General features: G+C 41.1%; 1 protein-coding gene across 1 annotated transcript in view; it reads left to right on the plus strand.

Annotated features, from left to right (window-relative positions):
- CCDC18 (coiled-coil domain containing 18) overlaps positions 1–26,604 on the plus strand; it is a 2,776,331-nt gene that overhangs the window by 2,350,675 nt on the left and 399,052 nt on the right. The window contains exon 20 of the mRNA XM_044086821.1: positions 14,152–14,352. Coding sequence (XP_043942756.1) covers positions 14,152–14,352 — 201 coding nt within the window. The remainder of the gene's footprint in view (positions 1–14,151; positions 14,353–26,604) is intronic.

A 26,604-nucleotide genomic window follows, 5' to 3' on the forward strand; every position in this document is an offset into this window, starting at 1 on the left:
TTAGTGGATTTAGAGGTAAGCTATGTAAACTTTAACAAAGCATGATGGGAAGACAATAGTTTAAGTAGGATCTGAGAAAGTATTACCAAGGGAATAAGTAGGGGAAGATACTGCATTCTTACTTTTGTTTTGAGTTGAAAGGTTGCCTGTTTTATAGAGTAAGTAAAGCTAGAGATAACATTGTACATGGTCTGCTGTTTGCAAAACCTTATAGGACACTGGTAATGAAGTTAGCCTGTAGTAATATGTTAGAAGATGTGTTAGAAGGTCACTTGGGTGGCAGGCAAAAGTAAGACAAGCCCATGAGACAAATTTTATTGGCCAGTCATTTATGTGTTTTGTTGTGCAGAATGTCATGGAACTGCACTCCATTCTGGATTTAAGAGTCCATTCATCCAAATGCATGTTTGTTTTAGAGGTACCATTTACATGTATTATTAGGGAGGTTGTGAGACCACTAGTAAAATTTAGCAATGGTTGTCAGCATATACTAGTAATAGTGGATTAAACTGCAAAATGCTAAGGATGTTGATAGAAAACTGTTACCATTGTTCTTCCTAAAGAGATACTGATCAGCACATTCCATTTTTGTCACGTTAAACAGCTGAAAACATTGGTCTAATACCCCCCCCCCCCCCCCCGCACAGACTGATAAATTACTAGAGAGGTTTAGTAAAACAGTCAAATCTATGCTAAGGTAAACTGTTGACTTTGGTAATAAAACCTGGGATCACTTGTTACCTTACTCACTGTTTGCATTGAGTAGTGCTTTATGCTTCAACAGGGTTTACCTAATTTGAATTTTGTTTGGCAGGCATTCCAGAGGACTGAGTATCTTTGTTAAGTAAACTTTGGAAGATGAGAAGACGTCATTTAAAGCTATGATAGAAGACTACATTAGTTTGCAGAATAGACTAATGCTGATGATCCCAGTAGTAAAGAAGCCCATAGAGAAAGTTGAGGAGATGCAGCACCTTTATAGTAAGAATGCTCAACTTAGCCACGCACAAAAGATTCCAGCAGCTGGAATCTTTTGTGTGTGCCTTTCTTGACATTAATGCTCAACTTAAAGAATTTAACCAAGGAAGTCAGGCATTAATATTAGTGTTGTCCGTGGAGATCAAAATTTTGGCTAAGTGACAAGGACCATTTGAAGCAGTTGTAAGAATAAATGTAGTGAAGTACAAGGTTAGTCAGCCAAAGCAAAAAAGAGAGGAACTCTATCACAGTAATGTATTAAAGGCATGGAAAGAAGCAGAAGGTTCTCTGGCTAGCTTGCAAGCTGAAATTCATACAAAGGAGGTTAGGGAATCTTTACCTGAAATTTATGTAGAGGAATACTTGTAGAAAAGCAAGAAATACGTGAATGATTTGTAAACAAAGCAGTGTTCCAAGAGTTTAATGTCCTGAGCATGGAAGACGGTGAAATGCAGATTTAAGTTTCTAGAATATGCCTTTAAAACTGGGTAAAATGTAGTTTATTTATTTATTGTCATTTGTTAACCAGGTTAGTCCAGCTGAGCCCATTTTTAGTGGAGACACGAGGAGAAAAGTTCCAGATACAAGTAACAGTATCACAAAAAGAGATATATTTCCAGTGCAGCGGTTGCATTGTTGCCTCACAGCAAGAGGTTCTCTAGTTCGATTCTCGGCTGGGGTGCATTCTGTGCAGAGTCTGCATGTCCTCCCTGCATTCGTGTTTGTTTCCTCCCACATCACAAAGACGTGTCTGGAGTGTTTCTCCCTGGGCCCCCACTGAAAATTGGCTTTGTTCCAAGTCAGACTTTTCCCCATAAATTAATGTTAAATAAAATATATACAATTGTATAGTATCAAGTAGTTATAAATCAAAAATAAGAACCACTATTTTATACAGTCATGTTCAAGTTGCAGAATGCTAGTACAGAACAGCAATATATTTTATATGCAAAACTATATATAGGTAGCAACAATAAACTCTGTGTGCATCAGTATTTACAAGAACAAGGTGTAGGTATACAGTAATAGAAACAAATAGAAAATAAGATATATGCTTAGAGTAAGGAAGTAGAATTAGGAAGAGAGCAGTAAGATATCCGGTAGGAGTTTGACAAGGACAGGACCAGGTCTTTAGTAGGTAGTTTTTTAGCTTGAGTTTGAATTGGGCTTTATGGGCATCATACTTATATTAAGGGGAAGGGCATTCCAGGTATGAGTGGCAGAGAATTTATAAAGGGACTTTCCTATATTTTTAGTAGGTTTGTAGATTTCTAGAAGATGTTTGTCAGATGTGGAAAGCTGGCGTTGGGGGTTATAGAGGGATACAATGTTCAAGATGGACGGACAGGAAGTGGGGTTATAGAATGTAGTGTGTGTAATATGTAGTTGTGGAAGAAGTTGTTTTTGGAATTCAGGCCATAGTAAAGACTTAGGAGTGAGGCAGTGGTGGGATTATATGGAAGATTGGAGGCAAATATAGCTATTTTGTGGTAAGTTTGTTCTAATTTGGAGAGGAGAGATGACTGAAGGGGTTAGTAAGGACTGGAGCTGCATACAGAAGACAGGATAAGAAGAGAGAGATAGCGAGGGAGGGTTTGGTGGAGGGTGAGAGTAGTTTATAATTATGGTACATAAGTCCAAGTTTTTGGTTGTTTTTTATACACTGATTGATATGCATGTCAAATTTTAGTTAGTTATCGATAGTTGCACCAAGTTATTTAGTATAGGGTTCAGGTGTGATGATAGTATTGTTAAGTGAGGTAATAGAGAAGGAGGGTTTAAGATGTACCATTGCTTTAGGAAGGAAAAGTAGAATCTTTGTTTTTTTCTGATTTAATATTAGTTGATTATCGGTGAGCCAGGTTTCAATGGAGGTGAAGGTGTCTTGGGTACGAGCAAGGAGTTCTGGGATGCTATGGGCGGTGGTGATAAGGGTTGAATCATTGTCATATTGTAAGAGTGTAGAGAGGTTAGCAGCAGAGTATAGTCTTTTAGTGAAGATATTGAACAAGAGGGGTCCCAAGATAGAGCCTTGGGGAATGCCAGTGTTGACTGTTAGAAATGGGGAGGTGATAGTTTGCCAGCATATAGATTGTTGTCTGTTAGATAAATAACTAGAGAACCAATTTATAGAGGGGGTAGAGAGGTGGAGATCAGAAAGTTTGGATATCATTTTGGGGTTAGGCCTTGGAGAGATCAAGGAATAGACAGGAAACTAGGTGATTATCACAGGCTTCTGCTACAGTTTGGGTGAATGAGAGTAGTGCTGTAGATATGCTGTGTTGGGGTCTAAATCCATGCTGGGTGGGAGTTAGAAGATTGTTGTCCAGCAAGTGTTTAAGTAGTTGGGTGTGGACACATTTTTCAAGAATATTGGAAAGTAGGGAGAGTATTGCAATGGGATGATAGTTGAATGGGTCACTGGAGTCACCTTCTTTATGGAGAGGGATCGTGAAAAAGGATTTCCAAATGTAAGAGACAACAGCTTCGGTAATAGAGCAATTTATAAGGATAGAGACAGGGTAAGCAATAGATGTGGCAGCGATGTTAAGGAAGTGGGGGTAATTTATTGACTGAGGGAGAACAAGGTTTGAGTTTATTCAGTTGTGTTTTGATGAATGCAGTGGGAACAGGTAGAAAGGAGAAAGTAATGGGGGAAAAGGGACTGAGAGGTAAGGGTAGAGAAGAGGCAGTGGGATTTTGTTGTTAATTCATAAATTGTTTCTATGAATTGTTTGTTTAAAAGTACAGCAGTCTCTGTGGCTGTATTGAGAGGGAAGGGGTAGGGGGTTGGAGGTTTGCTGGGATAGAGGATTTTGTTATCTGTAGACCAAAATTTTTTAGGGTTGTTGTGTGGGGTACCTTGGTTGGAGTTAAAGAATTTTTTTTGTCTTTAATGACTAGTTTTTTACACAAGTTTCTAAGTTCCTTGTAATGTTGTAGTAGTGGAGGAGTTCTGTTTTTGATCCAAGTTCATAGGTTAGTACTAGGCTATCAGCCCCAGGGCCTATACAAGCCTAGCCAAACAATTCCCCAGATATTTCTTCCCACAATATTTACTTCCTTGGACCCCTGTCTAGCAGGGCTACTGACGTGATCCCCGGGGTGAATTTCCTATCTCCCATCCAATCGTCAAGGTTCCTTTTGAAGAGGGCCAAGGAGGTGATCTTCATGACATGTATGGGCAGTCTATTCCAGAGTATGGGGAGTCTCTGGGTCAGGAACCTATCCCTCCAGCATGTTTTGTTCATTGTGATGACAAGGTTTAGATCCCTGGAGTGTGTGGGTCTGAGGGATTGGGATTTCTTTAAGTGGAGCATGTCCAACAGCTCAGAGTTTGACATGGCCTTGTATGTTAACCAGAGATAGCCTCTGAGTAGACGATATGCCACAGAGTATAGCTGGAGTTTTTTTAGGCGGTCAGTATAGGGCATCTGCTTTAGACCTGTGATTCTTTTAGTGAGGTATTTCTGCGGCCTTTCCAGTTGTTGCAGATGTCTTGTGAGATGCATACCAAACGGGGCGTTGTACTCTATAATGGGTTAATGAGGGATGAGTACAGTGGGACAATGACCTCCTTTTTTCTGGATGAAAAGCCCTTAGTGATGGAAGTTTTCATGGCAGTATCCCTCTGATGCCTAATACAGTGTGTTTGCTTAGTGAGCCAGAGGACACATTTTGATTTTACCTTAATTTTTCTGGTTGGAGCCTTAGAGTTCAGAACATCAAGGAATATCTTGTTGAAAGTAGTTACTGCATCATTAAGGGACAGGTTATGAAGGAAGGTCCATTTGATGTTGGACAGTTTAGAGTTGAACTTATCGGGGGTCAAATTGAGTTAGTTTGCGACATTCTCTGTAATGGTGGTGTTTGGGAGAATGCTTGGAATTTCTATGAATATAGGTAGGAGAATGGTCGCTAAGTGAGTTAGGAAGAATGCCAGAGCTATGATAGAGACTGGAGTCAGAAGTAAGGATCCAGTCCATTATAGAACAGGTAGTACAGTTTTTGATGGTCCTGGTAGAGAAGGATATAAGTTGGTGGAAACCAAATAGATTGAGGCTATGAGTTGGAGATGAGGAGGAGAGTGATGCCCAATCAATATTGGTGTCACCAGCTATAATAGTTTTATAGGGAACATGTTGAGTGAGCCAGGAGAGGAGGTTTTCTAGCATAGGGATGTTGTCACCTGGGGGGATATAAATGGATACAATGGCAAAATTTTTTGTGAGGGTTGAGATGACAGTTTACATTTAGGATATCAGAAGAAGCAAAGCTGGGTATGGAAGTTGGGAGTGGAGCTAGAGCAAGTTGGATTAGATTGTTCTATCAGCACGACAGATGTTATAATCTGAGGGTAGGATTTCAGAGTTGGAGATGTGGGGTTTTAACCAGATTTCTGACAAGTGAAGGATGTGAGAAGAGTTTAGATAGATCCAAGTCTGCAATGCTGGGATTTTGTCAACAATACTTTGGATATTTAGTGAAAAAAGAGAGATTTAGATGGAGGAGAATGAGATTGGGGGAGGGGTGATTGCTTGAGAGAGGTAGAGGATGTAGGTCCTGGGTTGGGGTGGATGAGCCCATCCAGGAGTAGTGAATCAAGGAAACCAAGCAATGAGGAGAGTAGGTTGAGTATACCAGTAGTGGTGAATCAAGGAAACCAAGACATGAGGAGAGTAGGTTAAGAGTATAGGGAATTCTGTGTGTTATAAAGGTGGAAAGGGATACATTAGGGTTAATTTTTTTATTGTGAAGAGGTTGGCGGAAGAGATTGGAAATAGGTATGGGGAGATGAGAAATGTGGGGGGGGTTAATGAATGATTGGTAGCTGTGAGAGAGGGTAGGTGTTGGGAAATGCAGCGATGCATGGTAAGATGTTGACAGTGATGTAGTAGTAGGAGGGGGAGAGTAAGGTAAAGGGGGTGACACATTGAGGGATTTATAAGTTGACTGTTTAAGTGCTGTAGTAAATATGTTATATTTGAGAAGAGAATAAAGACGAGAAGTAGTGAAGATGTTTTAAAAGAGGAGAAGTAGGTGATAAGCAGAGAAGGGCTAAGGCAGAGTGGTAATGGGGATAGTACAATAAGTAAGTAGTTTAAGAGAAGGAGAAGGTGGTAGAATAGGAGTAAAAAATTGGGTGGGGAGGGAGATGTAGGTTGGAGGGGAGGGGCTAATTGGTGGGGTATGAAAGATTGGCTAATTGGAAGAGGGGGAAGAGTGTAGAGAGTATAAATTTAATGTGTGGTGGTGGTTGGGAATGGGGGTAGGGTAGGGGATCTGAGTGAGCTCGAGTGCAGGTAGGGTGAACAGAGTGGGTTGACATGGCTGAGAGAAGCACAAAAACAATCAGTAATGTATGTCAGTGAGCAGGTATGTTGGAGAGAGATTGAGAGAATGCAGGGTGAAAGGGGAAAATGTTACAGAGGTTAGGGCTGGAGAAAGTAGGTAGAAAGTGCCATGTTCCTGTAAAAAGAATGGCCATAGTTAAAGGTAGTCACTGCTTTAACTTGGAGGGCAAGTGCAGCACTTAGACTATTTGGCTGTGTTGAATGCGCTAAAATATATCTAAAAACAAATGAATACTACGTCTGTTAACAGGGCACGCACCAACAGAAAAACAAAAACAGCTGTGGGAGTTCAACAGTAGGATTACTAGGTTTTTGCTGTCAACACTGTCATCTAGTGGCAGACTAGAACTTTTAAAGTAAGTGTAGAGCAGTAAAAGATTTAAAGTAAAAAAATAAGCTGGCAAGGGAAAGCAGAAAAAAGAAGCAGGCTGGGGGGGGGGGGGTAAGCTCCGGCGTGTGTACAGACCTTACTAATACATGTATTGCAAAAGTTCGTAGAACACTTCAGTCAAACAAGTAATTGTAATAGTTACTTAACAAAAAGACTGTTGCCTACTCTGTGTTGTATAAAATGAGGTTGCTTGCTCAAGGGAAACGAAGAAGTGAATTCCTCATTTGGAAGTTTAGTATCCGGGTAAAGCAGGGATTTTACAGGAGGAACCAAGATTTATGAAGTTTGACAGCTGTGTCAGTGCTTATTATGGGTGTGGCCTGAAACAGACTCGGATTAAGATTTTCTTGTAGTTAGTGAAGCTGAAAGGAGAACCTGGCTAGGCCTACCATTCTAGTTGCCTTTCTAATAGCCTGTGGCTAGAGAGGCTATTAATGAATTTTGTTTCATGGACTTTAACACCTTATCTGAAAATACTATTTGAACTGTACAAGTATTATTTAAGCTGAATAGGCTAGTTCTATTTTATTTTCATCTATTTTAGAAATTCGTTAAGCCGTATTTTTACAAACTTAGCCCCTCAAGTGTTTCCTAAGATGTACAACATTCATATTATTAGAGTAAGACAGCGACCAACCTTCAAAGCCTGATGTGCATGCACCAGCTACTGAAGCAAATGCATGAGTTTAAGTACGTGAATAGCTGTTTAAGTGGTGGAAATGGCTGGTAGTTGATGAGAAAAGTCTTTCCACGGGCCTCCTAACTTTCATTATCTTTTGCCACTAGGTGACATACTGTGAGAAAATGCTGCTTTGAAATACCACTCCAATGCAGGCATTGTTGTTTTCATTGTTTCTTTGACTCATCTTTAATTTTCTTGCTTTGGGGCTGTCTGGGCTTCTTTCTATTTCCATGTTTCCTGGTGTATTTACAGTCTACGATTCAGTCCTCTTGTAGACACACTAAGGAAGGATCCCTTATCTTATGTTATATCTTTATAGGTAAAGGTACCTTACTGCTTCGGCTAGAATATTGTCTCCTAATAATTGTTACAGCTTCTAAAAGAATTCCTCCATTCAGTCTGTTTCAAAAGCCATTTGCAAATTCATCACTCTCTGTTCCCCAAAAATGAACAACAGTGCAAAACCATTGCAAATGCTAACCGGCTTACCTGTAAAACAATGCGCTGACTTTTTACTTGCTTCTTAACTATTTAAACTTATCAAGAGTGATACCTTCCCCCACTAGCTTCCAGACTGTTCAGAGATGCACCAGTATACAACCCTAGACATCTTAACTACTCATGTCCTCTTCTCCATACCCCCAAACTTGGTTTTGTTGCACAGCCCCCATGCTTTCTCAGTCCTTGGCCCTAACTTTATAAATCTATCTTCTTTTCTTAAAAGTCATTCCTCTTACCCCATTTTCCATTCACAAATAAAAGCACATTTAAGACTCTAGGAAAATGCAACTGTTATCTCTTTGGTCATATAACTTAACATCTTCTATCCTTTATTCTCTCTACATATCTTGCTCTGATTCCCTTTTTGTTTTTGATTCTTACAGCATGCCAACTCTGCTGCTTTTCAATGCTTGTATATAATGTTTTTTTCATTCACTATGTATATAATGTCATTTATTTACTGACTTTATACTCACAAGCCAACTATGATATTCACATTGTATATAATATGTGTATATGTATTGCATTTTATTATTCTCTCTCTATATATTATCTTTTCATACCTCTCAACTGTCCAGATTTTTTCAGAATGTCCAGATTTTTACCTCATATGTTTGGTCTGTTCCTCATAGAATTTTTAGTTTTATGACAAATCATTGAGGACTGGAGTCAGAAAATAATGATAGACATTTGAGTTTTATAATTTATACCCTTCAGAAAATTAATGCTAATGCAAAACCAGTTATTCTATCAAGTTTCTAAGTTTATAAGAGCAATATTTTAAAACTGTCCCTATTTTAGGGCTTTTGCCACCATTATGTATGACTTTTGCCCAGATTTCTTGTGCTTGGAAGTTAAGAGGTATGCAAGTCATGTGTCTTATTTATTTTTATTTTTTATTTATTTAACATTTGTTGACCGGGAATGTCCGACTAGGTTCCACAGAGCCTGTTTTCAGCAGAGGCCCGGGGAGAAATGCTCCAGATGCATGTCTTTGGAAATTGTGTCTATTTGTATCTATTGTGTTTTCCTTGGGTTGAGAGCTAAGTGTGCCCAGAGGGATCAGTGCTGTACCTCTGTTTACAAATTCAAAATAAAATAAAACAAAAATATTAGGTGTAATACATACATACATTCTTGATCTATGATTTGATCTGCAAGGAAGATGCTCTTTAGTGAGTCCCAAATGTATTCCTGCCATTCTGCATAAGGACAGTTCCTCCATTCATCCTCCGCTCTCAGAGTTCCAGTATATTGTCTAAGTGTGTGTGTGTATATTAATTGCTAACAGTGTAGGTGTCAAATACTTTTTTCTTAGTTCATAGGTGTGTACTAGGCTAATGGCCCTGGAGCCTGTACAAGCCTAGCACATAGAATTGTTCTGTCTTCGTGCCACCCGACGTTATTTCCCAGTGCGTCTATCGAGTAAAGCCACTGGAGTGATCCCCGGGGTGAACTTTCTATTTCCCATCCACTCATCAAGATTTCTCTTGAAGAGGGCTAGAGAGGTGCTCTGCTTGACATGCATGGGAAGTCAGTTCCATAGCATGAGCAGTCTCTGGGTTATGAATCTGTCCCTCCAGCATGTTCTATTGATTGTTGTAATGAGGTTGAGGTCTCAGGAGCATGTGGTATGGAGGGATTGGGATTTCTTTAGATATAGCATTTCTAACCGAGCTGGGTCAGACATTGCTTTGTAAGTCAAGCAGAGATAACTACTTAGGTGATATGAGACAGAGAAAAGCTGGAGTTTTTTGAGTCTGTCCATGTAGGTCATGTGTTTAAGGCCTAGTATCCTCTTTGTGAGGTACTTTTGTGGCCTCTCCCAGCTGTTGCAGGTGTCTAGTGAGGTACATGCCAATTGTGGCATTATACTCGATGATTGGTCTAATCAGGGAAGAGTAGAGAGAGATGATAACCTCTTTCTTCCTAGATGCAAAACCCTTGGTAATGAGATGTGCCATATAGAAGGACTTTCTGGCCAAAGTGGCAATGTGGTGGTCGAAGGAGAGGTTACTGTCAACCTCTGTCCCCAGATCTCTTATAATGCCTTCAGTGTTCAGTGGACTACCATCGATGTGGCAATTTGTGGGAACTGAGTTTTTCCAAAAGTGGAGGATGATGATGATGCATTTTTTGGCATTGAGCGTAAGTCCATGGCTTTGACACCAGTCGTTTGTGTCAGTGAGGCCTTTCGGAAGAATGTCTCTGATGCCTTTCTGAAGAATGTCTGTATCACTTGGGGAGTTAGTAATAGCTCCCAGCTTGCAATCGTCTGTGAACCTGGTCAGCCAGAGTCCCCCCCCATGTTGGCCTGGACTTCTGAGAAATAGATACCAAAGAGGAGAGGATCCAGGACCGAGCTTTGTGGGACTCCACTCATGACTGGTCGGCAGTCTGACTTCGAGTCTGCTACTTTCACACTGTGGGATCTATCTGTGAGCCAATTTGCAACCCATCTAGTGATATAGGGGTTAATGCCTAGTTTGGTGAATCTGTCTATAAGTCCTGAGTGGGGAATGGTATCAAAGGCTTTGGCCAGATCAAGGTAGGCTGCATGAACCACCTTGCCCTCATCCACAGCTCTGGTGACTGACTCAAAGAAGTCCACCAGGTTGAGCAGGCATGATTTGCCCTTCACAAAACCAAACTGCATTGGGTCCAGAGTTTGGAGATTCTCCATATCCTTATAAATTAGGCCCCTGATTATGTGCTCCATAGCTTTGCATATCAGACTCGTCAGGCTGATGGGGCGATAGTTCCCAGGGTCTGTAGTTGCTCCCTGTTTATGGAGAGGGATGTTTGTAGCAGTGCGCCATTCAGAAGGGACAAAGCCTGAGGTGAGGCTGTAATTGAACAGGGCACACAGGTGTGGTGCCAGTTCACTTTATAGTTCATGTAGAACACGGTCAGGGATATTGTCGGGTCCCATGGAAGCTGTATTCCTGGCCTTGGACAATGCAGCTTTAACCCGTGCAGCATTAATGCTGGGTGCTTGGCATTTTTCCACTATTGTGATTGGTCCTTTAGGGGGGGAAGAGGGGTAAAGTTGGCACTGAATCTGTCTGCCAGTATGTTGGTAATATCTGTTGGCTCAGTATAGGAGGTACCACTGTGCAGTAACCCATAGCAAATCTGCGTATTGCCGTGGAGATTCTTGACATAGCTGTAGAAGGCCTTATGGTTGTCTTTAGTATCTGCTGCAATTCTGTCTTCATAGCTAGCTTTAGAGGATTTTATGCGGGATCTTAAGTTTTTGTTGAGGCTAATAAGGGAGTTTTTACAGTCTTGGAATTTCACTTCACCTTTTTCTCCAACAGTTTCTTCCTTCTGTTGTAGAGTTTGTTAATGGCAGGGGACCACCAGATTGACTTCCTTTTTTGGAGGAGAGCATCTTGGTTTTGTTGGGTATGGCTAGTTCTATGCATTTATGTACGTGCTCGTACAGTGCATTGGTGTATGATTCAGCAGTCATGCAACTATTCTCCTTTTGCATGGGTGCCGTGAAGTTAGCCACTTCTGTTTTTAGGAGCTCAAAGTTAGCCTTGGAGAAGTTTTTCATGGTGGGTACTTTTGCGGGGCGTGTGGGTGGGATGTGGATTTCCATGGTGATTAGCTGGTTGGCGGATCTAACCAGGGAAGAATTGACTATTGGTGTAGAGCAGTGATCCCCCATGTTGTTAATAAGCAGGTCAAGGATGTTGTGCCCTCTAGTGGGGGTAAGAATGAGCTGGTCCAGGGCATTGGAATTAATGAATTCCAGGAACCGTTGGGCAAGTGTATTGGTGCATGAGTAGTTTTCCCAGTTAATGGAGGGATAGTTAGTTACCCAGTATGATGGTGTTGGGTTGGACCTTAATATTTTCCAGGGTGCTTAAGAACATGGAGTGAGAGTCTTGAGACATGGTTGGGGACCTAGAGGAGGCTAAAACCTGAATCACTGTCTTGCCCAATGTTAGCTGTACCTGAAGTATCTCTGATGCATTATGCTGTGCTACTAGTCTGGAGGTGTGCATATTCTTAATCAATATGGAGATACCACCGCCTCTGGAGCTTCGGTCCAAGTTCTGAGGCTTAAAAGTGTGTAAAGAGTTATAGCCTGGTAGTGCAGGGGTACTATCTTCTGCTTTAAACCAGGTCTCCGTTACAGCAGAGATGTTGATGTTCTCCATTTTTGAGGAGGGCTTCGAGCGAGTGCATCTTGAGATTTAGAATCCTAGCACTGAGCAGCATGACTCTCAGGTTGCATTTATTTATAGCTGTTATGGTGGTACTTTGGTCTTTGGAACACATCCTAAAAAAGGCACTATGGGGGAGGCAAGAGCCTTAGCCAGTATCCGAAAACCCAGGGGTAACAGATGCAGGCCATCTCTGGCAAAGCATCGAGGTCTGTCAGTCGTGTCCTCCCAAGCAGACATATTGGATCCCCTTAGAATGACACCAGAAACCTAGCCAATAATTAAAGTCAGTCATTTTCCGCTTGTACTGCGGTATCATTCTGGGTGACGTTAGGATGCTGTTCAGGGCTAGGTTCATACCTGCCTGGGCCACATAATCTGAGAGCTCCTCCATGTCTCTCTGTATGTAGTCCAGGGAGGTATGTCTTAGGTCATTCACACCCACATGGACAATGACAGAATCATACTTATACTTGTGGAGTGACCTGAGTGTGTGTGTGTGTGTGTGTGTGTTACGTGTCGGATCCTGGCACCCAACAGACAGCTGACTTGTACCTTCTCCTTTTTGAGCCTAGTGAATTGGACATCAGTGTGCCTCACTATCGAATCTCCTATGATTAGTGTATTGGGCATGCTGTTTTGCCTTGAGAGCTTGGGTTGAGGGGCACACTGTGTAGGTGAGCTATGTATCTTTGGATTTGTGCTGTGTTGTGGTGGTCAAGTGTGTTTCTGCCTTGGAGGTCTCTGCTGTTTGGGTAGGTTTATGTTGAGAGCCTCCATGAAGGTGGGTGTGTGGTTTGTATTGTTTTATGAGGGCTGTGGTGGTGGGTGTTCTGGAGGGCTATTTGTTGTATGTGGTGTGGTGCAAGTATTGACCATCTCCTCTTGACCAGCTAATCTGGTCCTGGCTGGAAAGTGCATGGCTTCCAATTTGGATATATAGGTGCATCTCTTGCAAGTCCGAGTGTTGGGAGGTAAGAGGAGAGGGTTGTCTGTGTACATGAGGCAGTTTTTGCACTGCCTCAAAATGCCCAAGTTCACCAGGTTAATAGGGGAAAGTACAGGGAACTGACCTTTAGACATGCCTGGAGGGATGGGCATTATTAATAAGTACTGGAGCTGTTTCTTTATATGATGTTTAGTGCTGGTAGCACTTGTGTGCCACAATAATTGCTACAAGACGCCTGACAAAGTGCTAGCCGAATTAGCTAGATAAAGTGCTAGAGAGAAGAGAACAAGCAAGATCTAAAGGAAAAATTGAAGAGCAGACTTTCTGGCACTGATAATAGTTTACTCTAGCTTAGGATGTGTGCCTGCTTAGTGCTTGGAGAGAACTCGTGAGCTTATGGGCCAGTCATACTCTCCCATCAGAGTTTGATGTGGTGTATGCCAGTTTTGGCTGCATACATCTCTGAGCAAATGAACTTCAGAGAACTAAACTTACTGATTTAGAGCAGAAGAAAGGATGAACCCAGTCAGAGACCCGCCAAGGATAATCTTGTTGTGGGCCAGTAGATTTTGTAAAAATGCGTCTGTTTTATGAGAGTACTTTACACAGCTATAGTGTCTTCATGTAAATTAGCACATTACCCATATTGTTTTGAATTGTCTTAGATGTGAAAATCTTTGTATTAAAGATGTTCAGACATAATGCTAAATGTACTTGCTGCAAGAAACCTTTTTTTTTCTAAGAATTTTATTAAATAATTATTAAAATGAACAAATATTTCCATGAAATTATAACATTTTTTCTTTAAAGTTAAAAAGCAACAAAATAAAAAAACAAACCTTCTAATATATAAACCAGTGTAACTAAACTATGTACAAAGATGTTCATCATGCAAAAAAAATTTCTTAATGTAGCTGTAGGATTAATAAAAATCATCTGTTTACACAAATGCAAGAAACCTTTTAAGTGTAAAATGGAAACTGTAAAGAGATGCATTCCATTTTGACAGTTTGCGTGCGTCACCCTCATTAAAGTATTCTGCATTTAATGGCAGGATGCAGTAATTCACTGGAACTAACGCAAGCATGTTTTTGTTTCTTTTTTTCTTGTAATTTCAGGTCACTAGACTTCAGGAAGGTCATGTTGATCTTTTGCTTTCCAGTGAAAACCAAAAGTCAAATGTTCATCAGCTGAGTAGGCAACTTTGTCAGTTAAAACAGGATCTTGACAAAGCAAAGGACATAGTACAGAGCCTGCAAACAGAACTTCAAGCTAAAAATGAAGTTATCCAAGCCACTACTGAAGCACTGATTGTTAAAGTGAGTTCCAAGCAGTTAACTGTTATGTATTGATGATATTACTTGTAAGGATATTAAAAAAAAACTTGAGTTTAAAGAACATTTAGGCTAATATTTCATAATGTCTGCCCATTTCCTCCTATTCCTTCTTGTCACAGACCCTTAAGAATATCCAGTGAAATGCAATTTATCCTCCGGCTTTTAGAAACAACATGGAACCTAATTCTTATAGTGCTGGTAAGTGAAGGTGTTAGGGACTGGTAACTGCTAATGTTGTTGTTGTATCTTTCGGCTTATTAGGGGTTAGTTAGGGGTCGCCACAGCGGCTCTCCGGTCCGCTAATGCTTGGTAAGGGATTTTTACGTGCCGAGTTACCAACCCTGACGCACAACCTTCAACGAAGGCATGCCCATTCATGAATGCCTCCACACATAAGGCGCTCTAGCTGAGAATCGAATGCGACAACGTCTTACAGTGAGGTGACAACGCTACTGCAGCACCACTACCGCGGATTGGTAACTGCTAATAATATTCTTATTTCTTAGATTAAGCTTTCAGTTAAATTTGCAGTGATATTCACTAACATTCATAATCTAAGATCTGTCTTGGCCTATTCTTTGCTAGAGCAGCTAATTACTTGTTAAATTCCTGCTGTGTTTGAAGGATAGCTATGATAACTTCTCACATATACACACACACATACAGAAGCAGAATTGCCTTTTGGATGCTCATTTTTTTCTGACAGCCAGTCTGATTCCCTGATTAACTAAAAACACATTTTGCTTGCATCACTGGCAAAAACCTGTCTCCACTGCATACATAATGGTAGGTGAACTGGACTGCTTGGACCCTTTTTTCTTTGTTTTAAGCACCTGTATTAAATTATCACTTAAGACATAGGCAGACATTAATAGGGAAAAAACACATTAACATTTTTTCATTTGCATACATTATACATCCCATATCTTTTCCTTCTTTGTAACCATCATCAATCCAATAGTCTGGTATTAGATAAATTGCTGAATTCCTGCTGATTCTCATAAACCTCGCTCCTCCTGAACATTATACGGCATGTATTGTTCCCACAATTTCCATTTCTATGTAACTTGCTCCTTCCATTTTAAACATCCCTCTTCCATTTTTTTTATTCCTTTTATAGTATTCAGTAATGCAAATACAGTTGGTTTAGACTTTCATTTCCATTTTCTAGTAATTGCTTTTTTGGCAGCCACCAGAATTGAACTTAAGGCCTTACTATGTCTACAGTATTCAGGTCCTGTGTCCCAGTTCAAAACAATCATTTGTTTAATTTGTTATAGTCGTTTGCTCACCTAATATTTCAGACAGAGTACTCTGTAGGGAATTTTTAAAATCTGTCAACTCATTACACTCCCAAAACATATGAAACCCACCCTTCAGATTATTTAATACTAATATAGATTTTGTTTTATGTCAAGCCTATTCTGCACTATATATGTCATTCGAAGTTTATATCAATAATTTAGACTGTGTTGCTTTCCTTATTATGACAACTGCTGCCTAATTTGTTGCTAAAACCATCTATGTGTTTTAATTCCTGCTAAACGTGTTTGTTACTGTGTACCAATTGAGCTACTGTACTGCTTATTAAGTGTCATTTCTTCTCTGCTTTCTCTCCTCCTTTCTACAGTTTTTCCACCCTGCAATACCCCCTGCGTCTACTCCTGGCTGGATAGCCTACACCCAAACTACAGCAAACTAAGCTCCAAGACTTCAACCCTTGTATTGAGACTTGAAACTAAGCCTTTCTCTAGAGGGTGTTAAGAAAGTATGTACTTCTGCTACTAAACCCCTGTGTTGCTATAGATACTTAAAAGCCGACTAGGTGTTTAGTTCGCTCCCCTACCAGGAAATCCAGCAGCCTACTTATTTACTATTTTTGTTTTTCTCATTTCCCCTCTGTTCCCTCTCTTTCTTCAACCTAGCCCTGTTTTGGGATCTGCATTAGGGGATATACGGTGCACCATAGCACCTGACCACAAGGTTGCTCCCTCCCTCCACTATCCTCTACTTCTTACATTCTGTTGTTCCCTTTTCTCCTATATACCATAAACGCCTTACTTTCCCTTTTTTGGGTGCTCCTATACTTCTCTTTATACATTACAGCTCTCCCCTCTGCTTATCCCTGTCCCCTGTACTTACCTGCCATACTTCTCAATCAGTCCTCTGATTTCTGCTCTCATCCTACATTCCTGACTCTACCTCCTGCTACTATCCCTACTGGACTTCTCTCCACTGTCATTCTTCCTAGGCTTTATTGCTCTCTCATTTCCCTGCCTGAATGTGTTATATTTAGGTTATCTGTGCTGCTCTACTGATAGTCTCTCGCTCCTCTTCTGCTCTCTGGGCTCTACCCGCTCCGTTCGCCCTATGGGCTCACTCCGCTCCCCTACCCTGCCCCCAATTTCCACCCGCCCCCAGTACATCCACATTTATTCCTCCCAAAACCACACCCACTACCACACTACACCAATCAACATACCACTTCCAAAACACTCCCTCTTTTTTCCCCCCAAAACCAACTTACAATCTACTCCCCATCATTATCTTGCATATCCAATCCCATTCTATTCCCACCCCCAAACCACACCCACACCACTCTAATCCAACTCTCCATACACTAACTACTACCTACATAACATCCAGTTCCTATATACATAGTATCTCCTATATACCATACTTCTCTACTTTAATACTAATACTCTATTTAACTCTTTCCCATCATGCTCTCTAAACACTCCTTCCTCTTCCTTTCACTATTACTACTCCTTACCTTATCCTCTTTCTACCATCTTTCCCAACCCTCTATTCCCATCCACTTCCAACACTTTCACATAACTAATCCTCACAACTCACCTCTCTCACACTCATACTCTCTTATTTCACCCCATTTATACCCCTCTGATAACCTCCTTCTTTTTCAACACAAACTTATCAACTACCATGCTAACTCTTTCACCATAACTACTAGCAAAGCCCTCCAATTCACAAAAGAACCCAATCTCATCTCCTTGCTAACTACTCACCTAGACTCTTTCATACTACACCTGATTAGCACACTCATATCTGGGGATATTCATCCTAACCCTGGCCCCTCCACTACAACCTCCATAAATAAATCCTTATTATTCACTTCCTTAAACTCCCAAAGTGTTGTAAACAAAGTCCCAAACCTTCATGCTTGGCTCACACACAATAAACCTGACATCCTCACTATTTCTGAAACCTGGCTAAAATCACACATTAAAGACTCTGAAATAGTCCCTCCAAACTACTCCATCATAAGAAAAGACAGAGTTCATAAAAAAGGTGGAGGAGTAGCCCTTCTATATTCTTCCTCCCTAGTAGTTTCCCCCTATAACAAACCTATTCCACATTTTAATAACGCTGAACTTCTCCTTACCCTACTACAAATCAATAATCATAAACACATTTGCATAGCTTCCCTTTATATCCCCCCAGGGGATAATATCTCCACACTCAAACTTATCCTTTCCTGGCTATCCAGTAGCATTAGTAATGAAACCATAATCCTAGGAGATGTAAACATTAACTGGGCCCTTATCCAGTCTCCTACAAACCCCATTAACATCAACCTCTACAATTTCTCACAATTAATCACTTCAGTAACTCACCCTACCAAAAACCCCTCCATTGGGAGCATACTGGATTGGATTCTAGTCTCCCATCCTCACTATTTCACCAACAGTGGCACTCTTCCCGACCCACTTGGTGACCACATACCCACCGGCTTCCTACTATCCTTCAACAAACCCATAACTATATTAAAATTCGCGACCAAAGAAACTTCGACCCAATAACCTTTTCAAACTCACTACAAGCAATTAATTGGAATTGCTTAAAAACACTACCTCTAGACAATGCAGTCTCATATTTCAACTCTACATTCTTAAAATTACTAGACTCCCAAGCTCCCTTACGGGTAAAGAGAATAAAAACTAAATCAGCCCCTTGGCTCTCCAAAAGTACCCTTGCTACCATGAGACAGAGAGACAAAGTCTGGGCACGCTATCAAAAACATAAGAAAGCACCACTCCTTAATGAATATAAAATGCTCCGAAATAAAGTAAAAAAACTCATTATTTTTGATCGTCAGAACTATTTTTCTACACTCCAAAACCATAACAAAACAACCCTCAAAATTCTGGAAAGTGGTCTCTACTCTCCTCCACCCTAGCAAACCAGATACTCCCACCCCTGACCCTAATGCTCCAGAACTTGATTTAGCCACCCAATTTAATTCCTTCTTTATTGACTCTATTTCCAAATTGACCTCCTCATTCTCAAACACCTCCCTACCATCCAATACCGCCTTACCCACCCCCACTCTCTCTACATCTACACCCAACTCCCCACCAACTAACTCCTCTAGTCCCTGTTCTACCCAAATTCCTTCCTCACTTCCACCACAAAACTCCCAACTTCCTGACTGCACTCTCTTCTCATTAAATCCCATACCTACATCTACTATAAAGAAACTGCTTCAGAAATTGAAACCATGTACCAATGCTCCTGACAATATCCCTTCTTACTTTCTCAGTATTGCTGCTGAAACTCTAGCCTACCCAATTAGCATCTTAATTAACCGTTCCCTACAAGAATGCACAGTTCCCCAAATCTGGAAACAAGCCTTTATTTTACTTCTACACAAAGGTGGTAACAATAATAACATTACTAACTTCCGTCCCATAGCAATCCTATCCCCCATTTCTAAAATCCTAGAGAAATGCGTCCATCTCCAACTCCTTCCTCACCTCCTAGACAACAGTCTTATAACTCCCACACAGCATGGTTTTAGACCTAATCATAGCACCATGACTGCCCTCCTCTCCTTCCTTGAAATCGTAAATAAAGCCCGTGACTCTGGACAAATTGTTTCCACCTTACTTCTTGACCTTTCCAAAGTCTTTGATACCATTTCACACAGCCTCCTCTTAACTAAACTCTCCAAACTCTACCTATCCTCCTCCTCTCTGAACTGGTTCTCTAGTTATCTATCTAATAGAAATCAAGCGGTAAAATGGAAAAAAGCCACTTCATCCTTCCTTAACACCCCTACAGGAGTTCCACAAGGCTCCATACTGGGTCCTCTTCTCTTCAATATTTTTATTAATGACTTCCACAAATCAATCCCATTCTCTAGTATCATCCAATATGCAGATGACTCAACTATCATCTGTTCTGCCTCATCTATCACTACACTACAAAAACTTACTCAAGATGCCTTCTCTTCCACAGAGCTATGGATGCTAAGCAATCACCTGGCTCTCAATGCCACCAAGACCAAACTAATGTTATTTACTCCTTCCAAAGTCACTCCTCCCAACATGAATACATTCTTAATTACTAGTCAAAACAACTCTCCTCTAGAATTAGTGTCAGAGACCAAACTACTCGGGATCAAAATCGGCAATCAACTTAAATTTAACTCCCACCTGCAAATAAACATCAAAAAAACACATCAAAAACTTGGCATGCTTTACAGACAGAATGCCTACCTCACATCTGTCACTAAAATCACTCTCTCTACTTCCTTCCTTATCCCCTCCCTTCTCTATGGCGCACCACTACTAACTAATCTACAGTCCTCACTAAAAAAACAGCTTACCTCCTGCTATAACAAAATTGCAAGATTTGCCACCAGCCATAAATCCTCCACTCACCACTGTTTCTCCCTCCATAAACTAAAATGGCTAGAACTTCCTAATCAATTAACTTACACTCAACTAACTCTAGCCCATAAGCTTATTCTAAACCCCACCCTCTGTCCCTCACTTTCCTCTGCCTTTAAAATGCACCTACCTAACAGAGTTCTAAGATCAAATAATCAAAATCTACTGGAAGTGCACAAACCTACTCATCCCCCAGGCAAAAACCTTCTTTCCTTCAGCCTTGCACGCCTCTGGAACTCCCTACCTCCACTCATCCGCACCACCTCTAACCACTCAACCTTCAAAAAGTCTCTGTTCTTGCATCTAACATCACAGTGGGAATGCTCTTGCTCCCACCCCACATAACTAACTCAACTTAATATCTTTCAATACCATATTCTATTTTTTTAGCTACTATGTTTGTTCTCTAAACTGTACTAAATTCTACAATTGTTGTATTACTATCATGTTACTTCTCAATGTATTAGCTGTTTTGACTGCTATTCTATATTGGATTAGTTTTTACTTTTATTGTACCTACATATTATTATTACCCTCTGTACCTAGATTGTCACTGTCTAATGTTGAATGTTTATTTTGTTTTGGAGCTTTCCTCCCTAGGACTCCATTGAAAACGCATTCTTTAAGGCCCAATGGACTATCCTGGTAAACCAACTGCAATAAATAAAATAAATAAATAAATAAATGATAATTTTCATTGACTAATGGGTTTGGATCCAATCCTTGGATCTGACTTGGCCGTTACATTAGCTCATGGCCTCCAAAAAACTCTCAAACTATTTCACTACCCGTAACGCACCACCCCCTAACATCCCTCAGGTCTCGTTTGCCATTTTTATATCTAGATGTGGTCGCATTCAGCTCTTGAGAGTAGAGTGGGAGATGTCTTTTTTGCATATTTCTTACTTAAAACTATTTACTTAATCTTTAATTTTATTTTCAAGTTACTACTGCTGACATTCTTATACTTCATACACCTTTGAGTATACCTTTTTCCTACCATTGTTGTTAGGCCTATCCTTCCCTCCCTATGCCTTTTACACTTGGTGTATACCTTTTCCTTACCATAGTTGGTATTTTTTGCCTCCTTTACAAGATAATTGTATTATGTTCACTTACCATTGTTGGTATTTAGTTTTTTTTACTCTTCTTTCTAATTTAAAAAAAGTTTTGTGTTCTTGTGATTTTTCTGTTTTCAAAATGTCTGAGTAAGCAGGTTTTAAAAAATGTGATGTGTGGGCACAAGTTGCCTTATTTTCACTGCCCATAATCTTTGTATATATTGCCTGGGCCCAGATCATTTACAACAGGATTGCAACATGTGTCATGGATTTAACTTCCGAGCACTGGCTGATAGGAAAAATAAATTGATTTTGAAAGGCTTGCTGCCAGTTTCTTCTCCGAAGCCATTACTGGGGATGAATCCCCCTAACACAAAACTAGAGAGCCTACAAAAGGATCTAAACCTTCTGAGTCTTCAGCCTCTTCCTTCTCTAAACCTAAAAAGAAAAAAAAAGAAATTGGATCCGAAATTGCTCACGATCAGACCTTCATCAGATCCGATCAAGACTGTTCCAGATCCTACACCCTCAGATCCAAAACCCTTACCGAGGACAACTTATTCTCCTCATCTGGAACCAGTCCCATTCAGAGTGCCTTCTCCTCATCTTCTCGTTCCTCCAAGAGTCTCATTCACATATTAATATGGGAATTCTTATGGCTCCTACCCCTTTGGGTCAGGAAGTCCTATCATCTACTCATCTACTGCTCCAGCTGTTACAGCTCCTTCTGTAATCCAACCTGTTGTTTGAGTCCTTGGACCCAAGCGTTCCAGGTCTGTCTGGTTTGGATCCGAAGAAAACACTTTCTTCAGATACAAATACTGCTCTGAGTGCACCAGCTCCAACATCCTCAAAGCCAGGTGATTCTCAGAGCCAAACCATCCTGGTCAGATCTGGGAGGTTGGAGCAGTCTCTTTGTCACAGAGCCCTGGCACTGGACAGCTCAGCACTGACTTCCACTTCTAGTGGGTTGCTGTCAAAGCAAAAGGAGGTGATCAGCCAGAAACTTGTTTTCTCAGCTCCGTTGTCTTCTTTCTGTCTGGAGTGATCTGCCTTTGAGGTTGTGAAGAGAGTGTTCACTTCTCCAGCAGGACAGATGGGGCCTATCCCTTCGGATCCACCCTTTATTTCTCAGATGTCTTTGCACCATGAGCCTCAACATTCTACCCCACAAGAACAGCCAGCGCACAGCTTCCAGACTTCCCAACAGGTTATCATAATGTCTTCTGATACTTGACCGGCCCACCCCACTTATGAAGTCCCTAGAAAGAGAAAGTGCAAAAGGAAGCACTTGGACTCTCATCAACAGTCAGTCACTGAAGATATCGATTTTGATGAAGGAGAGGGGTCCCCAAAATCACCACCTGATGACTTCTCACTTGGAGACATTCATGAGATTCTTAAGCAGAAGGGTGGCTGGTCTTCCCAAGACCCTTCTCTGGAGGAATCAGTATTTCTGGAGGCCTTTGGAGCTGGCCCATCTACCTCCTGGCGTATTCCTTCCACTGTTGAGCTCATTGGTTTTGTCTCTAGGTGGGCATGAAAGGATCCTGATATGGTTGAGCCAATCCCCAGAAGACCAGACCGGTTTCTGGCTCCACCAGTAGGAAAGGAATTTTGGGATAAAGGGGTGCCAGTAGATGCCACAGTTGTGGTGGCAGCTTCAAAAAAGAAACTTGAAGAACAGAGTTCCACTTTCCATCTTCCTAACAGAGAGGCTAGGGTGACTGACAGATTTGGTAAGTGTGTTTATGCTTCAGTGACTTTTTCACTAAGATCTCTGAACTATTTGGCACATTTTATGAGACTTCAAAGAGATTTGATTAAAGAACAATCGAAATTTCTTTCTGGAACAGAAACTGCTGAGGCTCAGTCTTCAGTAGTCTCTCAGTTGGCTACCTTACAAGCTACATGTAGTTCATCCATGTGCTTATCTCGCACACTGCAGAAGGCACCTCAAGGGCTGCAGGTTCAAGTATTTTCAACAGGAGGCATGCCTAGGTGTGACTTTTTGTGATTTTGCAGAGCCCTTCAAGTCTTCGTTCATCAGTGCTCCTTTTGATGGCTCTTCTTTGGCCCCATGGAGAAGGACACACTCTCCAGGTTTGAGAAAGATGGAAAGACCCTCTCTGCAGTGGGCATGCATTTTGTGATCCCTCAAAGAACATCTTCCTGGAATCAATGGGGAGGTCAAAAAATGTGCTTCAGAAAGTCCAAGGGTCCTTTCCAGGACACATGTGGAGATAGTTCCCCCAAAGACAGAGGAGGGAGCTGTAATGGAGGGCAGTGCCCCCATGGCTGAGGAGGCCCGAATCAGAGGTCTAGAGATTCCTTTTCTGACAGACCCTTTCAGAGTTCCTGAAAAGAGGCCTGATTGCTTACCTTTGGATGCAGTCGGGAGTCACTTATATCTGCGCCAGAGAGCCTGGCTAGATGTAACAAAAGAGATTTGGATGCAGATAATTTGCAGAGGTTATACAGTTCCCTTTTCACTACCTCCTCCATTGTTAAGAACATTTCTCAATGTTCCACCCAGTCAGAGGAAAGCAGTAACACTAGAAATCCAAAAGCTGATCAGAAAAAGAGTCATCCAAGAGGTCCTACCAGACCAATTAGAATCCAAAACTTAACTGAAAATTCATTTTAGTGGCAAAGAAAACAGGGGACCGGAGACCAATTTTGGATTTCAGTGTATTGAACAAGTCAGACATACAAAGTTCCGATTGGTCACAGTTCAGTCCACGCTGCCCTTCAAGGACGACTGGATGTGCTTGATAGACCTTCAGGATGTGTACTATCACATAAAGATGAACAGATCTTTGGCCTCACCACAGCCCTTAACATGTTCACCAAGTGCATGGCAGTGGTAGCAGCTCACATAAGACTGCAAGGATTCTGAGTGTTTCCATAGCTAGATTGGTTCATTACCACCCAGACCCCAGGCATCGATTGATAGAAATATGCAATCAAGTGCTATAGACTTGTTTACATCGCAGAATAACCATTATGCCAAGTTTCACTTAGAACCGACACAAACATTAGAGTTCATAGGGGCTGTGTTCAACATGGTATTTATGGTAGTTTATTTTCCTCTTTGAATACAAATGATAAATATGCAAGTCAGGAAAATAATTTGCAGAGCAAGAATTTCAACCGGATTGATTCTACAAGCTCTGGGGTCAATGTGTCAGTGGCAATAACTTTAGCTCCTTTAGCATGATTCCACATGAGAGTTCTACAGTGGATGCTAGCAATACAGTGGTCAGTGCATTCTCAACCCATGTCAGCGAAGATGAGAATAACTCAAGTATGCAAAAAATATCTTTGCTGGTGGATGCAGTCACAACAGGTACTACAAGGCTGTCCTTTCAGCCTCCCTCAGCCCAAGGCCATAATGACCACGAACGCTTCCCAGATTGGAGGGGGGGGGGCATTTCCTTGGGAAAACAGTGCAAGGCATTTAGTCCCCAGGAGAGGTTAAATTGCATATCAGTGTTCTGGAGATTAGAGTGGTGCTTTTGGATTTGCAGGCATTCCAGTATTCTCTCCCTTTCAGAACAACTGCAGTCCAGGCAGATTACGTGTCAGTAATTTGGTACTTCAGTAAACAAGCGGGAACCAGATCTTATTCCCTGTGTCGAGAAGTCCTCAAAGTGTGGCAGTGGGTGATATATTCCAACTGCTTTCTAATAGCAACGCATATTCCGGGGAAGTCCAAAGTGATAGCAGACAAACTGAGCAGGTCCATGTTGCTACTGCATGAATGGTCTCCCAACAACAAAGTGACTGATATGATTTTTAGTTAGTGGGGCCAGCCTTGTTGTGATCTTTTTGCCTCTCCCCTGAAAAACAAGTGTGGCACCTTTTTTGCCCTTAACCCCTCAGTGGGGGAATAACCAAGTGATACTCTACTCCACGATTGACCCCCTAGTCTTCTGTATGCTTAACCTCCAATCCTCTCAATTCCCAAATTCCTGCAGAAAGCAGTCTGGGTTAAGAGCAAAGTCATCCTTATTGCACCCTACTGGCCTCGAGAGATTTGGTTTCCCTTTGGCCTCATCTACAATATTCACCTTGGATTCTGGATGCAACTCCAGACCTTCAGTCCCTCCCGACAGGCATGAATCACCCAGACATCTCAAGCCTTAAACTAACAGCATGGGTTCTCCACTCTCTTTAGTAGCCAGACAACCAATGATGTCTTCCCCTGTCCGTTCCATAACTTTACCTTCCCATAAACCTTCCACTAGGAAACTCTACAGGAGTAAATGTAAAAGGTTCGTTTGTTGGGCAGAAAAAAATCAAACTGACCCATTCTCAGCTCTAGTTCAATCAGTTCTGGAATTTTTGGAGAGTCTATTTTACAGAGGTGCTAGCTCATCAACTATAAAAGTCCAACTTGCAGCAATCTCTGATTGTCATGTTGGATTACAAAATTCTTAAACGGCTTCCTCTAAGCTGAACAAAGCCGTTTTGAAAGGTACTCTCTTGCTAAGACCACCTTATAAAGACCCCACTTTACCATTAAATTTGGTACTGCATTATCTTCTAAGCCTCATGAGGATATGGTCTCATTATGTGCCAATGCTTCTTTCCTTCCTAAGGTAGTGTTAGAATCCAACATCAACCAATCCATTAACTTGCTAGTATTCTTTCCAAAATTTGCAAATAAAGGGGGAATATATAATGCACTTATTGGATGTCCATAGACAAGTATGTTTCTACCTACACAGAACAAAAGAAATTAGAAAGACAGATACAAATTTTCTCCTTTGCACATACTAAATTGGGTGAATCAATTTCAAAAGTAACTCTAGCTAGATGGTTGACAGATTGCATTTCATTTGTCTATAACAAGTTGAATCTCCCTTGCCAAACTCTTTAAAGGCTCATTCAACTATATCTATCAACCATATCTATGGCAACTTCTTCTGTGTTCCAGTCTAGAGCTTCTGTGGATGATATATGTGTGGCTGCAACTTGATCAAATCCTCATACTTTTATCACTTATTACAAAGTAGATTTTGTCTCAAGGGGAAGAGCAGCCTTTGGCTCAACCGTACTCAGGAATATCCTTCCTTAGAGTCAACCCAGGATTTTAGGTAGTGAGGGACTCTGTCCTATTAGTTAAGGAATGAATGAAAATTGACAACATCAGATAAAGAAGTTATGTACTCACCATAACATTCTATCTGTTTTGTCCATTTTCATTCTTCCTCAACTCCCCACACACCAACCCCCATTCTTTTTAATGACTGACTTCTGGAGGAGCAAAAGGCTTCAAGGACACTACTGTCCTTTTTGTTGAGCTCAGGATATGGCATATTATAATAGTTCTTCTGTCAAGCCTTTTTTGAAGGCCACAAGCTAGTATAACAGCCAAGTCGATCCGAGGATCGGATCTGAACCCATTAGTTGAAGAATGAAAATGGACAACACAGATGGAACGTTATGGTGAGTACTTCTTTTTCCCAGTTACC

Source organism: Protopterus annectens, chromosome 10.part0 (assembly GCF_019279795.1).
Source record: "Protopterus annectens isolate FY-2018-M chromosome 10.part0, PAN1.0, whole genome shotgun sequence".
Lineage (NCBI taxonomy): Eukaryota > Metazoa > Chordata > Ceratodontiformes > Protopteridae > Protopterus > Protopterus annectens.